The sequence below is a fragment of the Elgaria multicarinata genome, chromosome 4, assembly GCF_023053635.1.
Source record: "Elgaria multicarinata webbii isolate HBS135686 ecotype San Diego chromosome 4, rElgMul1.1.pri, whole genome shotgun sequence".
Taxonomy (NCBI): domain Eukaryota; kingdom Metazoa; phylum Chordata; class Lepidosauria; order Squamata; family Anguidae; genus Elgaria; species Elgaria multicarinata.
In genome coordinates this window covers 68,769,134-68,785,117 of record NC_086174.1, presented here as the reverse complement: position 1 = coordinate 68,785,117, position 15,984 = coordinate 68,769,134, and the positions used below count along the sequence as shown (strand labels likewise).

Here is a 15,984-nt window from a genome sequence, read left to right as displayed (position 1 = left end):
TGGTCAGTTTTAGATCATGAGCCAATATATGCAAAACATTGTACAGCATCTAATAATTCGTTCTTGTTATAAGCGAAATATTCATCCAGCAATTCATCTTGTTATAAGCGAAATATAATGGTGATGATGATGTTGTGATGGGCTCTTTCACTCTTTTCCTGCCTAATCTTCAAATGTTTAGTTTGATTCCTAGATTTTTCAATAAAATACTGACATTTTAGAGGAGAAGCTTATTTTTTAAAAGATTTGCTTGTCCTTCTGTTACCTTTCCCTCTCTTCAAATCCTTTTTGAAATCAACAGACTGCTTTGATGCTTACATCAGTTAGGTACAATTGCTAGAAAAATGAGAATATGCCAGTGCTCAGGGCTGGTCCAGGACTTCCGAGGACAAGATAGTGCCTTCCCAATGTCCCCATTGTAGGTACAGAAGCTGACTTCTGTAGGTGAAGTCAGCTGCAGGTGAATATTTCTTCAACTCTGGCAATGGTAGAGCATCTTCCACTGCATTTGAGAGCAGCAGGCTAGTCTAGGAAAAAGTAGGGCTGGCCTTGTGGCCACACTGCTCTGTCCTCTAATATCTCACCATCACTCCACCTCTTCCCCGGCATCTGCTGCCTGAGGCAGTTGCCTCATTCTGCCTAATGGCAGGGCCATTCCAGCCAGTGCAGATGATGTAAAGGGCAGAGGATACCTGTTATTGAAAACCCCTGAGGATTTCACCACAAGATGTCACTGCAATCTGTTTGTGTGTGTGTGTGTGTGTGTGTGTGTGTGTGTCTCTCCATGTGTATTCTCCTGTGCCTTGAACTACAGCCCTAGACATAAATAATAAGTACTATGAGCATAATAGTATATATGAATTCCTGAGACACTCCCAGGGTGGGAACTTCGATGCAGTCTGATCCAGAAAGGTGCTGCATAAGGAGGGGCCAGTATAGGAGTCAAGTCCGTTGTTATATTTTGATACTGGGATCCCCCAACAACTGTAGGAACGTAAGAAGCTTTGTAATTGCTGGCTGCAATCATTGCATTGCAGTATTTTGCTTTAATCCTCTGCTCTTTTAATTTGCTACTGATTAATAAGATCTTTAGCCCTTCACCCCTTAGTGTGTTCATTGTATTCTGAATTCTAAAACGAACCGTTGCCTCTTGGCAACACAGAGGTATGGTTTTGTGTCCAGCCTCTACAGTTTTCTGTTTTCATTTTGCCTTATCCATCCATCTCTAGCCCACTTGGTTGGTTTTTTGCTGGTCAGAAAGTAGCTATAGCAAATGTATTGCAGTAGGGAGTAACAGTTTTTGTCTTCACGAAAACCAGGACAGTCTAGAACTGATTGTACCCAAGCTGAGCCAGAGATATGATTCAGAAAGCACATGTGTTGTACTACAACCGCCATCATCTCCAACCAGCATGGGGAAGGCTGTTTTACGCCAATCCCAAAGGGTATGTGATATACCTCTACATGTATCACAACTGTTATAATGATGGCCATTGTTTTAGACAATTAATTGTATTATATTATACAACATGCAGAAAAAACAATCTGCCTCCAATATCCTGAGAATAAATCCCCATATAAGAATAAATTTGAGTGAAATATGGGGGTGGAGAGAACATTACAAAATACATACCATATTTGTTAATATAATAAAACTTTCAAGAATAGTATTTCACGTTGTGATATATTAAATTCTTTTTAAAATAATCAATTAAAGGTTTCCATTTTTCTTTAAAGATATCTCATGTCTTTCTATTTTCTTTTGTTCTGACCTAACAAGTTAATTTAGGCATCACTGCTGCATTCCACATTTTATCATACCAATCTTTCACAGAGGGAAGTTTTTGAGAGCTCCAGTTCTTCACATACAATATCCTAGCAGCAGCAGTGATGTTAATTCCTTGTGCTCTTAAACCATTGACCCCTCACTAAAGTTCAACAGAAAAATTATGTAGTAGCTTTCCATAGTGGTTGGGAGGTGGTGGGAGAGAAAAAGTCCATGACCGGATCTCCCTCTCCAAGCTTGTAACTCTGATTATGGCTGGGGCATGCTGGGAGATGTAGGACCTTTTTCTGTCTAAATATGCATAGGATCCTGCTCTTAGTCTTCCTTTAACTTTAGCATATAATAAGAAATAATTTTGCAATAATAGGTCTTTGTAAAGAAAACTATTATTTTCTTTCCAAATTCTGAAACTTTAGCAGGATCCACACTACTGCTTTATAATGGTTTATAATGGTATTGACAACTGTTGGGGCCCAGGACACATTCCAAATACTGTTTTCAAATCACTTTTGAAGTGTTATATCTTCCTTAGTGTAGATCTGGCCTTTGTTCACTATTCCATTCCACATCTTTGATCACTGCACTTAATGGAGATATGATTGGGCTTATTCATGTTTTACGTTTATCCCAGAGCCTTAACCAATTTGAGAATTAAAAAATATCCTCTTGACTCTGGGGCAGGAGCTACACTACTGCTTTATAACAGTTTATAATGCTATTGACAACTGTTGGGGCCCAGGAGGCGTCCCATATACTGTTTTCAAACTGCTTTCAAAGTGTTATATCCTGCTTGGTCTAGATCTGGCCTGGCTGAGCTAGCTTTGGCTAGTTATTTAAACGATTTCCTTTTACAGTGCAAGTCTATGGCCCTCAGACAGTGTCCAGGGTACCACTGGATACAGTGGATCTCCTAGTGTGAGGCTGGAGACAGAGCTTTGGCCTTGGAGGAGGATATCTGATCATGGAAGGATCTCTCCCTCCCCTGCCCTTCCTAGCTGTGGTGGAAAGCTCCGCAGTGGCTCTTCGCCTGAGGTCAGGGAGGGAGGGAAAGAGGGAGGGGGCATAGCAGTGGACAGGACAGGAGAGGTGGAGGATCCACCATATCCAAAGGCATCTGAGGCCTGGGTTCTGCCACCACCAGTCAGGTGGGATTAGAGGTCTATGTAGCAAAAATTATTGCAGAGGAGGATGGTGAGGCTGTTCCTTCTGTCCTATATGCCTCTTACTGGCAGGGCTTAGGACCTCATCGCTTTTTAATTAAATAGTGCTGAATTGTTTCAAATTAAAATTTACCCCAATGAGTGTGCTTCAACATTGGAGCCCTCTGTCCACGTGGCATCAGGCCCTTGGATTGTGCCCTTACAGCCTTTCAAACACTTGGGGTTATTTGTCCAAGGCCACCTCCTGCATTCATCCTGAATGCATAAGGTCCTCCCAGTCTCAGATGAGGCTTTTATGGCACTATTGCTCTGCCTCTTCATGGAACTTTACCCCTGGGGTAAAATACCAGTGGGTAGGATACCAGTGGGAACTCATAACCCTCTCATGTTTTCCCACAGCTTCTTCCCTCTTTTTTCTTATCGCAGAAAATCTGATAAGAAGAAAAAGATAGAAAAGCTGCACTATGCCTTCCCACTGGTAGTGCTACGAGTCCTCTGTGTGGAAGCACTCTTGTCGGGGAAAACATTTAATTGAAAACAATTCAGCACTGTTTAATTAAAAAGCTATAGATTGGTGTGTGTCGGGGTATGTGTGAGGTTTTGAGGTTGCTGCCACTGGTCTTGCAGAACTGTTAGCAGCAGGAATATGGGCAGATATGCAATGGTTTTATGCAAGCAGCATCCGGCTTGACAGTTGGATCAGAGCCCACAAGTGACAAGATGCAGAACAAGTGAAAAGAGGAATCTTGCTCCTCTTGAAGATGTTTCTTTGTCCACATGAATACTTGCGATTACCCTCTGGAAGGAGAGCAGTCCTGTGCAGGGAAATTCATGGCCCAGTAAGGGCCATGTCCAAAGCCCTGCTAGCTCACTGTGGCCAGGATAGGTGACGGGCTGGCCTTTTCTGTTTTGTCTCTTCCCCCTCCCTTGATCACAACGAGAGGGAATTAAACACACCAGCTCCAGGGTGAGCAGTGTAATCCTAAGTTTGTCTCTGTGTAATGTCTGAAATGGCCCTTTGACAATTTTTCAGGTTCACACTTATTTTTTTGTAGATTTTAATTAAGTGCTATACAAAGATCACACTGACGGTGCAAACCAATGGAGAAGCCACAGGGCAGCATTGATCTTCTGACTCCAAACACTGCATCTCACTGAATATTTTCTGTGGTGGCCTTTTGTTCAATCTGTGCACTTAGTGGAAAGACATTCCTGAAGAAAATAGAATTGCTTTTCTTTTTCAGGCTGTTTCTTAAAACGAAACAAAACAAAACACACCCTCCCACCTTAACATACAGATGTGTGGGTAAGCATGAAGACCTTGAGGAAAGTAGTTTTAGAACAGACTACATAATAATTCATGTATTATCATCTGGCTATGTCTTTGTTAGACAATGGTTGAGTATTTGTAAAGAAAGAACAAATTCAATATACATATTTTTTTTTCCAGGCGGGAAAAGTGCTTTATTCTGGTGAAATTAATTTTTTTAATAATAATAAAAAATCTCCTTGCACATAGCTATGTCTACACTACTAGACTATTGAGAGTCATACATCAAAGACATGATGCTATTGTAACAATGTATTTCTTTGAGTAATCTTACAAGTCCAGAAGAATGTACAACATGCCACACATCCCATTTACTACAATTCCATGGTGCAACAATTCCTGCAGCCCATTGTACCCATGGAAAAACTTTGTCAAGAGAGAGGGATCACACACAGTCCCTGCCTCCTTGTGCCTGCAACAACATGAATGTACACTCCTCAGAGTAGCAACCAGGTTATGTTATGTCGATGCACATTTGCCTTAATTGTGTTAGGGATGTAGTGTACAAATGCTTTTAATGTCCCTCGATGCAACAGTTTTAAGGTAGATTCCTGCAATGAGCAAGGGGTTGGACTCGATGGCCTTGTAAGCCCTTTCCAACTCTACTATTCTATGATTCTATGAGAAGAGAGGGTCCAGATGAGGGTAGCTAATCAACTAGGACTGTTCAAGGTTTCAAAGAAATAGAAAGTGGATCCTACATCTTTTGGCAGGGATCGTTTCATAAGATTGAGGTTTATTTCAGCAGGAAATAACAACTAAAGAGGAAATGTTGGAAATGGTATCACTTGAGTAATACAAAACCAGACAAGCTAGTAGAGCCAGGTATGTTGCAAAGAATAATTTTGCTTTGTCATAGGGTTGAGATGGGCTCTACAGCATTCCCAACCCCCAACCCCCTGCCACCTTCAGCTTCTCTAATTCTGTGGGTACTGAACTTCTGTCTATATTTTTAACGGGGAAGAAATAAATCACACGATGTAAAACTTATATAAGAACAAGAGGGATAAAACCACCAATCCTCTTGCTCAGCTTGAAAAGTGTGCTTTTAAAGTTTATGAACATCGATAACCATAGATATATCCATTATGTACAAGATCTACATGCGGTATAGAAGAGCAACACCCATTCCATATGATGCTGCGCAAATGACATCTTTTTAGGAAAAGCGGAGACAGGAGAGCATATATTAGGTGCAGCAATGTTGGGCAAAAGACTTGCTTTCATGCCATTGTGTTGAAACAGGACAGAGATGTTAAACATAGGACTCCTTTGCACACTGTATGTGGTCAAAGGATGGCTGACTGCACCGCCGCATCAGATATTCTTGTTTGTTCTTTTGATAAGACCCAGACATGGTCCTAAGGCGGTAGACTTGAGGGGTCAGAGGCAAATTTGCCCGGGAATGTATCCCAATAACAACATCAACAGCTTTGTCCTTCAAATCTCCATTCACAGAGACCCTGTCATTAAAAAGGTCCTTATGTGCTTTGTTTCTGGCCTCTCTACTGAGCCTGGGACGTTGAGGCTCAGAGTCTGGAGGCAGCACAGTGGGCCTCATATTTTGAATGGTTAAGTTCCCATATGAAGGAAGTCTACAAACGGAACAGTTTTTGGTAGCCTCTTCATAGGATGGAGGCTTTCCAGGATTTTTTTTATCCACAAGGCGAAACACCTCATCTGCTGACAAGAAACGGGACCTTGGGTGACACCCCACCAGTGCTGGCTTGTGGTTATCCGCACAAGTTGCCTGAACTATTCGGCAGGAAAGATGTCTCTCTTTCTTGGAGTCCCCTTTGAAATTGTCCCTTTGAAAGTCTCCCACGTTGCAACTCTGGCTCTTCGCAAGCACCTTCTTGCACATCGCCACAGAAAATGACATGGAGTGCTTCTTGAGTTCTCGGATGGACGTGTTACTCCCATCTGAAGTTTTGGTAGAAAAAGACTGTGGCCGAGGTAAGAAATTTCTCTTCAAAGGTGATGGCAGTGGTGAGCTGGAGAAGACAGAACAGTCTGAGATTGAGGAGGCACTGTCTAGTGAATTGCTGGAGGAGGTTCTGGGCAAGGAACTGCTGGACAGTTTGATAGTTTGGTTTGGTGGCTTTTTGTTCCTATAGAGGCCTGAAAGATAAGCTTTTCCTTCCATTTGTATTCCCAGCTCTTGACACTTCAACCCCGCTTCCTCTTGTTGTCTAAAGTTCTCCTCACTTTTGGTGAGCTTCTGGCTTCTCATTTGGCCTTTCTGGCAGCCCTTAGGAGAGAACATGTCTGGTTCAGAGAACCTCCTATCCAATTTGCTTATGGATTGTTTTAAGCGAGTCAGCGAAGAGAGAGAGAGGGTCTGGGCTAGTGGCTGTTGGGGGCAGAACTCTGTACTGCTTGGCCTACTGGCTGCCCCACTGGCTTGTGATAGATCATTAGGCTGGAGATCACCGGAATTGCATTCTCCTTCAAGTTCAGTGCTGTCATAGGCAGAATCATGTGGTGGGCTTGCGGACAGCATTTCTGGAGGAGAGAAAGCAAATGTTAGGGCTTGGTATGGGACAAGTAAATTCAGCCTTTATAAATGAGCCAACTCCATTACTAACAATACAGTATACATGCATGTATTACAGCCTTCTCCAACAAGTTGCCCTCCAGATGTTTTAGACTACAACTCCCATCAGCCCCAGCCAGCATGGCCAAGGGTCAGGGATGATGGAAGGACTGTGGTGGTGAAGGCTGGTGTATTATATATAAAAGCAGTAAAAGAGAGTGATGATATACCTACGTTCTAACTGACACACTATACTCTAGAGAGTATAGAGACACATCTTAACATGTTTGTCATATGATGAAGATTTTGGAGGAAAAATAATAGGAAAACCTATAATTATCTAATTCCAAAAGTTTTTGGATTTTCCCAGAATGGGAAAGTGCATAGTTACTTTTACTTGTACTGTTACTTTTCACCAAAGTTTACATTATTTATCTCCTCCTGCAATACCACAGAATATGTCTCCAAGAATATTTTTTTATTTAAAAACAACAACTAGAGGCATTTTACCATGCAACCCCACATTCTTATCTGATCAGAAGTTAGCTATTCTAAGATAAAATGGAACTAGTTGATATTAAGCTTACATACAGCCATCCTTAGTTGGCTGGATATCCTTGAATATCCAAAAGCAGCAAAGCACAAAACTGCACCCTTAGTTGAAGATTCCTGGAGCTTAACATTTATCCCCCTTGCAGCTATGTGGAAGCAACTTCAGTGTTCTTAGGCTCCCATCTGAGCCTTTGTTTCACATTTGGAGGTGATCCAACATTGTGGTTTGTCAGTTATCTCTAGTCACTTCCTTTGCAGCTAGAACATGTGTAAATAAACTAGCCATATATAATTGAATCAAGCTTTTGGTGTAGCATTTTCAATGAAATCCTAGAACATTCAGAGGAACCTGATCAACTGCACAGTAATCTAAATAAACTCTTAAAGTGCCCTGATGTGAATATAGGATATCAGTATGTTACAGTACCTGTCCTGTCCAGGGAATTGTCAGCAGAGATACTGAATAGTGCATAGATTTCTTCCCCAAATATATCGTAACAGTTATCAATGAGGAATTCCACCAATGTCTTCACCTGTGCAAATCAAACAAGGATTTTTTTAAAATCAAGCATTTGTCTTAACCGTTGCATAACTACCACTGTTATTTGTATACTTTCATATTAAGAATTTCTTGATGTGAAATCCACAGGATATATAAGCCATAGCCCTGCACAGATGGAGTTGAAAGGAAACACATGGCGTACTTCTTCTTGATAAATTCTGCCTTGCCCTCCAATAGAGAGAAATACTTCCCAGATCCTCCCCCATTTGTTTTATCTGAGTGCCTGTTCACATTACCATTTCAGACTGTGGCTTATCTGTTCCTATTAGGAACTCTGCAGCTGGGTTGCCACAAACTGAGCTGGTTGTGCAACAGCCAAGTTCGTGTCCTGATCCCAGCAGCATGGATTGGATCATGATGCCTAAACACAACTGTAACCTTTTCAGTACCTGTAGGTGTATTTGAACATCTGCCCAGGAAAGTATGGCTCATTCATCGGTTTAGGGATGGCATCTATGCTAGATTTGTAGTTGTGGGCATCACTTTCATGGTCTGGGTGTAACCATTTAGAACAGGGGTTGGGAATCTTTTTTTTCCTGTGGGGGGCCACATGCCCTTGCTGCTAATCTGTTGGGGCTATATGCCAGGGGTGGATGGGGCCAGAGTAGGGATGTATGGATTTTATAAAATCCATTCTGTCTGTGTTTCATAGATTGTCAGAGGCTTTTTGTTCCACTCATTGACAGATTTTTTTTTCAATTTCCCAAATTTGCACAAATTTGCATTTGTGCAAATTCACACTTGTGAAAAAGCGCACACACACCATGCATATTTTCATATTTTAGCCTATGAAACATACATTTTTGCCATATATATATATATATATATATATACACAGTATATATGCATTTTTCTATAACTAAATTTCTGCAAAACTCTGGAAAATAAAAAAAACAAAAAACTGATCCGCAAGTCCGCAGAATCTGTGCAACTTGGGAAAAGCCCATCCCTGCAGAATCTGTGGTTTGGATTCATAGAAATCCAAACTCATTTGATTCCATTGTGGATTTCTCTGATATCTCTAGGCCAGAGGGATCCCCTCTCTTCTGTAACCCCTCCCTCTCTCTCATTCCCAATCTCTCCCACCCCCTTCCCACCGTCTTCCTGGGGAGGGAGAGATTGCTCTTGTGAGAAGTCTGAACACATTGCTTGCAGAGGGGTTTGAGGGCCCCCTGAGAATGACCTTTTCTAATAAAAATGGGCAAACATATTCCACAGGTAAGAATCTTTTCTTCTATAGCCAGACTGGCTGCTCTTGGGAAGCTGCCTTATTCCAGGTTAGTCTGTTTGTCCACCTAGCTCCATGCCATCTACTGTGACTGGCAACAGCTCTCCAGCAACTCAGGCTCTTTCCCGTTCACCTCTTTCTTGAACCTTTAACTGGAGATGCCAGGGATTGAACCTGGAACCTTCTGCATGCAAAGCATGTACTCTACTACTGAGTTTTTTTTTCTCCCTTGAACCTGGTCCATGTCTAGCATTCACTGAAGTTACTCTGATATACAAACTAATGTTCAACTGGATGTTTTAGGTTTAACCCCCCTGTCAAAAGTCACTGAGGCAAAAAAAAAAAAAACCCAATGTGAGCTTTCTTAGGAATGGGCACTCCCACTGACCAATGTTTGGTTCTGTTTTCAGACTACCATGCTTAAACCAGCATGGGGCCACTGCTCACAGTACAACAGTTTGAAGGTAGATGCATAGGAGGGGTTGACTGAGAGAGGTATGTTGCATGTCCTTTGGTAAATAAATAGTCAAGGGCAAGAAAAAAATGTGTGAGTAGAAGGAAGTAAAACCAAGCTTACCTTATCTGTCAGCTCTTTCTGGACTTCAAGTGGCAGGCTTTGGTCACAATTCGGAGTCAGCATGGTTGGCCCAAAACAGATTGCAAGATTGCTAGAATCCATTTTGTTGATCTCTGAGCTTTCACTAATGCAGTGAAGCACATGGAGCAAATGCTTGAGCAAAATAAGATTTGGTTTTGGTAGTTTGCCTGAAACCCTACAGAAATGAACAAATGAAAAGAAAAGGTCATCCTCACAAACTTCTGCTTTCTTTCTTTTTAAACCTAGCTTCAAATTCATTTGCATGGGCCATACTTCCTCTAAAATATGGAAATGTCTATTCAAAATGGCTACACAAAATTCCCACTCAAAAGCCCCGGACAGAAGTTTGAAACTAGCTAACCACAAACAGCTGACCAAGAACGACGCAGTGAAATGCTGTCTGTTGTAAAAATGATGGGGTTAAAAATGAGGTTCCCAAAGCATATAATTTCATACTTGTAAGGTTAATTACCTATGACATGCAGATTTTTCTTTTATATTATGCAGTCTTTACATTAATTCCATATAAATCCACTATCGCAGATTCCCCCCCCCATGCACTATAAATAAATATGCTTAGGGTTTAATTTTAATATAGTCCCTCCTAGTGAAATGCTTTCCAATCAGAATTAAGATGAGACAGAGTAAGGCCTTAGCTAGACCTAAGGTTTATCCCAGGGTTGTCCCGGGGTCATCCCTGCCTGCTCCCGGGATATCCTGTGTGTCATTTACATGAACAGGGATGACCCCGGGACAATCCCGGGATAAACCTTAGGTCTAGCTATGGCCTAAAACTAATCCTAAACACACAGTGCAATCCTATACCTGTCTACTTAGAAGTAAGTTCCATAGATTTCAATGAGGCTTACTCCCAGCCCAGGTAATTGGTATAGGATTACAGCCTCAGAGGTCATTTCCAAAACATCTTTACTTCTGAAAAATAAAGATGTTTTGGATCAATTGTGTTGCATGTCACAGAACAACTGTAAGACACTTTCTGAAGGTAGTGCAACTTACTCTTTTATTGCTTCAGTTCTTTCATGATGGGTTGTCTTCTCCAGTGCAGTCATCCACTCATCATAAAGCTCAGACAGCAACAATTTATGGGGAATGTTTCGGAGAAAATCCTGCAAGAAAATAATCCTTGCTTTAGCATTTTGGTAAAATGTTTGCTACAATCTCCATAGTTCTTTTATCTTCCTAGTATTTAGGAAACCAATAGCTAGAGCAAGAAGCCAGGTTGAAATATACCTTAAAAACCACCGCTAGGAGATGCACAGGTTCATTTTCAAACATGACTTTTCCTCCACAGTTTAACTCTTCCTTCAGCTCCTTGCGTGCTTTCTCATTGGCAGCTTTCCGGAATATTCCTTCAGTGAAAGGTCCTTTCAGGAAAAGTATTGTAAGGATATCCTGCATATGTGAGAGGAAAGAAAAATAGGTTACTTGCCATTTTAGTAAGGAACAACCATAGAGAACTGAACACAACCACTGCCATATATCCACTTATTTATTTAAAAGAGAGTATATCCTGCAACACAGCATTAAAATACAACAAAAGACAAATCAATAATAACCAACCATAGCTAAGAAAAAGAAAACGTTGGTAGAGGCAGTAGGTAAAATAACTTAAAACCAAAGATTCATATAACAGCAGAAATAATATTAAAGGGTAGGCAGGCCAAATGCTTGCCTAAATAAAGATCTTCACACAGTGGTGGAAGGCTATCAGAGAGGGACTTCTTTTTCTTACAGCTTTTATTTGCAAAATTGGATGCTACCAAGTTTTTGCTCCCAATGATTACTAGACAAAATGATTATTAGATCAACACCAATACTACTGACGTCAAGAGAATTACTCACTTTTTTTTTACCAATGAGTGAGAAACAGAAGTCAGCAAGTTATGTTTTTTAATTGAACACACAGAGATTTTCCATCTGTAATTCTCAGTTTTCATTCTTTTCTTCTTCATTTTCTTTTAAGGTAGAAGTACTTATTGTGGGGTGTATATATTATAAAATTGTCTGAGAAGTGTGTGGTAAATACTCAGAAATCAGAAGGTTGAGCAGAGCTTTTCAGGGCTAGGTGGAAGACCTCCATTTCTATGCACATTTCCTTGGCTACTTTCCATCCCAGTTTCTATGTCCTTTCCTCTCTCTGTTCTTTCCATATCTGTCAACCCAGATTTTGCTAGAAACATCTCCCACTCCCCTGCACACATACTCTAGAAATCAGAATCTTTGAAACAGTATTGTACAACTTAAATATATCATAATATATGATTAATTCTATTTAGTTTTTCCTTGGCTCAGAATTTACAATGTTTTATTGGAGAATATGTTTAGCTCTGATTAAACTCCTTGCAGGCTATGAATAATTTCCTCCTTCTGAGAGAAAATCCCCATGTTGCTTAGCTTTGTGAATTATTTTGCATAGCTGAAGCAGAGAGCTCCTTCTGTATAAAACGAATGCAGTACCCTATACTACCTGCTTACCTGTATTGGTTTGGGAAGCATATCATCCTCAGTACAAACAATTGACAATGGCTGATCAAACAGAGAAGGCTTTAAGTCGGGTTCTAGGTGTCCCAGAGTCTCTGATCCAGTGGTGACTCGTCTCAGCATAAATGGCCAAGATATTACTTTCTTTCTTTTCTTATTACTATCTGTTGAAACATAGGAAGTAAGAACAGTGTGTAACCAATTAGTAACATCACAATGGATACAAGATTACTGAATTATACAGAGGAATATCAAATACCCATAGATTTTTTTAAGTCACAAAGTAAGCCACATTAAAGACAATGGGACTTACTTCTGAGTAGTAGAAAGTTTGGTTCTATGCATGATTGCCACTAGGGGGAAATTTAGAGTGGTGTCCCTGAATGGAAACTAGATTTTAAAAATGGTGACATCAGCCTACTGCTGCCCCACTCCACAGGATGGGGCCAGCCTGAGTTCCAACAGGAGGCAAGGTATCTCCTCTGCCAAGACTGATAACCTAATTATGGCTATTGCTAATGTACATCAGAGCACAGTAAATGCATCAGTGCATGGTCTTACATGAGCTATTCCAACTTGTATAATCAAGTTAAGGATCATAGTTTTAGCTTGGTAGAATTCTTGTTTTTGTGTTTGTTAAAGCGTACTGTTTCCTTGAAAAAAACCTACCAATTAGATGACATAGCCCATCGTCACTATCGCATGGCATGAACAAGTGGTATTTCTTGATGTCAACCTGAAATAATCAATAATCAATTATGAAGAAGACACTTAAAGATTAATCTAGTCATCTATGCATTATATAACCACAATAAGCCTGTGTAATATGTCTCTTTCTTCTCTCTCTCTCTCTCTTTCTTTCTCTCTCTCTCTCTGTATGAAGGAAAGAAAACTTTCTTCAGGAAAGCACTAGTTCTGTTTAGCCACTTGTAACTTGTGCAAGTGGATAAACAAATATTATATAAAGGCACATTAAATCTGGATACATACAACAGTATCATACCATTGTTAAATTACTTATTCAACAATAAACATTGAAGGAAGAATTTATTGATTTCTACAAAAAACACTAATTCAAAAGCAGCATGGGTTAGATCCAGACTTAGCCAAACTCTGAGTAGACCCATTGAAATCAATGGACGAATCAGTCACAACTAACTTAAGTTCCATTCATTTCAATGGATAAACTCTAAGCATGACTAAGTCTGGATCCAACCCCATGACATGAGTTCTATGAGATTAGGGGGGCTTTAAAATTGTTTTCGCAATCAGTGCCACCCTTCCCCCCAAATGCTAAATGGCAAACAGCTTTTGTAACTGAGTGGAGTTTCAAAAAAATAGTTTGCAGTATGGCATGGGACTTAGCGGATTTCAGGAAGAAACAAACTCAAAAATTCCACAGGGCTAGCGCAAGCTCTTTTGGTGAGCCTAAGCAGCTCTTTGGATCTGATCCATAGACCCAAGTAAGGCGATGAAGTGATTCCTAGCTGCACATCCCTGGAAACAGGCCCACTAAAATGAATGGGGCATTGAAGTTTTGGATTTAGGCTTTGGCTATTATTGTGATCTGGGCTGCAGACTTACAGCTCAGTTCAACACGCATTTAATTTAGCGCAAGTCTCATTCATTCCATTGGAACTTCCTTCCACATTAGTGAGCTTATTGTTCCACTCCACTCCAAAGCAGACCTCAAAGGAACTGCTCACAAGCTATTGGGCAGTGGATCGCAATTTTATTTATTTATTTATTTTACTGAATTTTGACCAGGTTGTATCTCCAAACATTATTTTAAACTAGTATCAAGACACAGGCTAAGGACAATATGTATATCTTTAGGTACTTTAAAAAACTTCCCATTAACTACAGTAAACATTCTTCAGTTCCTCCAACACTTGAGCTCAGCAAAACATTGACTGTGATTTTAGATCAGCAGAGCTGGCCTCACATCATGTGCAGTGCAATTCTGAATGTATTTACTCAAAAGTGAGCCCCATAGTAAGTTGGCTTAGGAGTGCAGCCTGAAACATTTTTTTAATCATATGTTGCCTCAAGCACTCACTGAGTGGAGGGGCAATCCAAAAGCATTCTAAGTAAAACAAACAAACAAACAAACAAACAAACAAATAAATAAATAAATAAATAAATAAATAAATGGCAAAGTGCTTGAAGTTTGTTTACCTCTGATGGGCATGCAATCAAAGTCTCCATATCACTTGCATTTAAGGTTTTGGGCTGTAAAGCAAAACAAAGGCAGGGCATGGTGAGAATTCCCTTCAGTATGCAATAACACCTATTAATAGTGTTCACACAGAAGCATATTAGCTTCAGAAGCAAAAAAGACACTCACTGCATTGCAGCTGCTTAGCACCTTCATCAGGAATTTAGTTGATGCAACTTTTGTGATTTTGGCTCCTTTGATTTCTCTTGTTTGCCTATTTAGGATGAAGAGGCAAATATCAGCAATATCCACCAAAGCATTTAGCCGTGCTTCTTCTCTTTGCTGCCAAACTCAAGCTGGATACAGACAATAGCTTTTAGTGTATGTTGAAAATGGTTTATGCTGTACAAGCATAAGCATTTTCTCTTTTTATTGCTTGTTGTTTAATAATAATATATATTTTGAAACAATACAAAATCTACAATCCTGGTGTACCACAGACAAGAGTGGGCTGAATACATACACAACACAGATAAAAATCCCTGTTTCAAACTGCCTTCAGTTCTCTGGAAAAAACATCAACAACTATTGTCGTTCTCTAGCCTCAGATGTGAACTAGAGGACAGTCATGCAGACAAGGATTCTCTCTGTAGCACACCATAAAATAATATCTCCACTGTTGAAAACAACAGCTCTTGAAATCCACCTTTCAGCCACCATGTACACTACTACAGCAAACTGTAAAATATTCGTGGAAGGAATAATCCATAGCACTAAACAGGCTGCGAGTATAGACACTTGTAAACCCCAAAAGGAAAATGAGCAATATATTTTCAGAATATGTATCTGTTCCTGTCATTGAACAAACAAGCCAAAGTTTACGTTGGAGTTAAGTCCATGCAAAATGCTATGCCACAAGCAGCCTCAGCCAGCTGTATAATTAAGCTGGGCAGTGAGTGCCTTGTCATAAACATATAGATTACTGCTACAGAGTCCCAGGCTAGAGGTTCACACTAAACTTTTAACATATGTTCATCTTACAGGCTTACCAGAGAAGGGTATCCAGCCAGAGTTCTTTCACCTCGAGCGAACTGCAGAGAAAAAGAGAACCAGCATGACGCTCTGCTGAGACAGATCTGCTGGAGAGAGCATCAGCACCACATGTGATGCATTCTAAATGAGCTGCGGTATAAGAGGGCAGGTGGAAATTCACAATGCAGCACAGACAGGAAGAAGCATCATGGTTTGAATGCAGAACTCAGTGCTCACTGGCAGATGCCCTAGTTCTCTGGCTTCCTTTTTCCTTTTAGGGCAGCTCTCGTGTGTGTGTTTGGTTCCCCCCTTCTTCTTTTTTTTTTTAAAAAAACAAGAAGCCTGTTGTTGTCACAGACAGAAAGACAACGGAACAGATGACATGTTCCGCAGGTAGAAGTTCCACGTTATGACAGGAATCAGGTGGGACGTGTGACAAATGAATTGCTGTGTAGGCTGGCCCCAAGGCGCTCGAAAGGGCAACCCGTCATTTTGTTCAGACACCAACGTCTTAGCAAGAGAGTTGGCCTTTGTTCACTC

At 40.5% G+C, this 15,984-nt stretch overlaps 1 protein-coding gene across 3 annotated transcripts; it reads right to left on the bottom strand.

The window, feature by feature from the left end:
- Nucleotides 1–4,914: 4,914 nt before the first annotated feature.
- TAGAP (T cell activation RhoGTPase activating protein) lies at nucleotides 4,915–15,581 on the bottom strand. Of its 3 annotated transcripts, none has more exons than XM_063124492.1 (10): nucleotides 15,462–15,581; nucleotides 14,602–14,686; nucleotides 14,433–14,486; nucleotides 12,924–12,990; nucleotides 12,249–12,418; nucleotides 11,004–11,165; nucleotides 10,770–10,879; nucleotides 9,732–9,927; nucleotides 7,792–7,897; nucleotides 4,915–6,781 (listed from the first exon to the last, which is right to left on the bottom strand). In XM_063124492.1, exons 2-10 carry the CDS (start codon nucleotides 14,626–14,628, stop codon nucleotides 5,532–5,534), a joined length of 2,142 nt encoding a protein of 713 aa, XP_062980562.1. In that variant the 5' UTR covers nucleotides 14,629–14,686; nucleotides 15,462–15,581; the 3' UTR covers nucleotides 4,915–5,531. The 3 variants fall into 3 exon arrangements, with proteins under 3 accessions (XP_062980562.1, XP_062980560.1, XP_062980561.1); XM_063124490.1 differs by lacking the exon at nucleotides 15,462–15,581 and adding an exon at nucleotides 15,119–15,199; XM_063124491.1 differs by lacking the exons at nucleotides 14,602–14,686; nucleotides 15,462–15,581 and having other exon boundaries at nucleotides 12,249–12,414.
- Nucleotides 15,582–15,984: the final 403 nt, after the last annotated feature.

What these genes read in the sequence shown, in the direction of transcription:
- TAGAP (XM_063124490.1), bottom strand. An exon ending in TGGGCTATGTCATCTAATTG is followed by an intron (nt 12,419 to 12,923) that starts GTAGGTTTTTTT and finishes ATGTTTCAACAG; the next exon opens with ATAGTAATAAGAAAAGAAAG. An exon ending in AGAAAGAGCTGACAGATAAG is followed by an intron (nt 7,898 to 9,731) that starts GTAAGCTTGGTT and finishes TGATTTGCACAG; the next exon opens with GTGAAGACATTGGTGGAATT.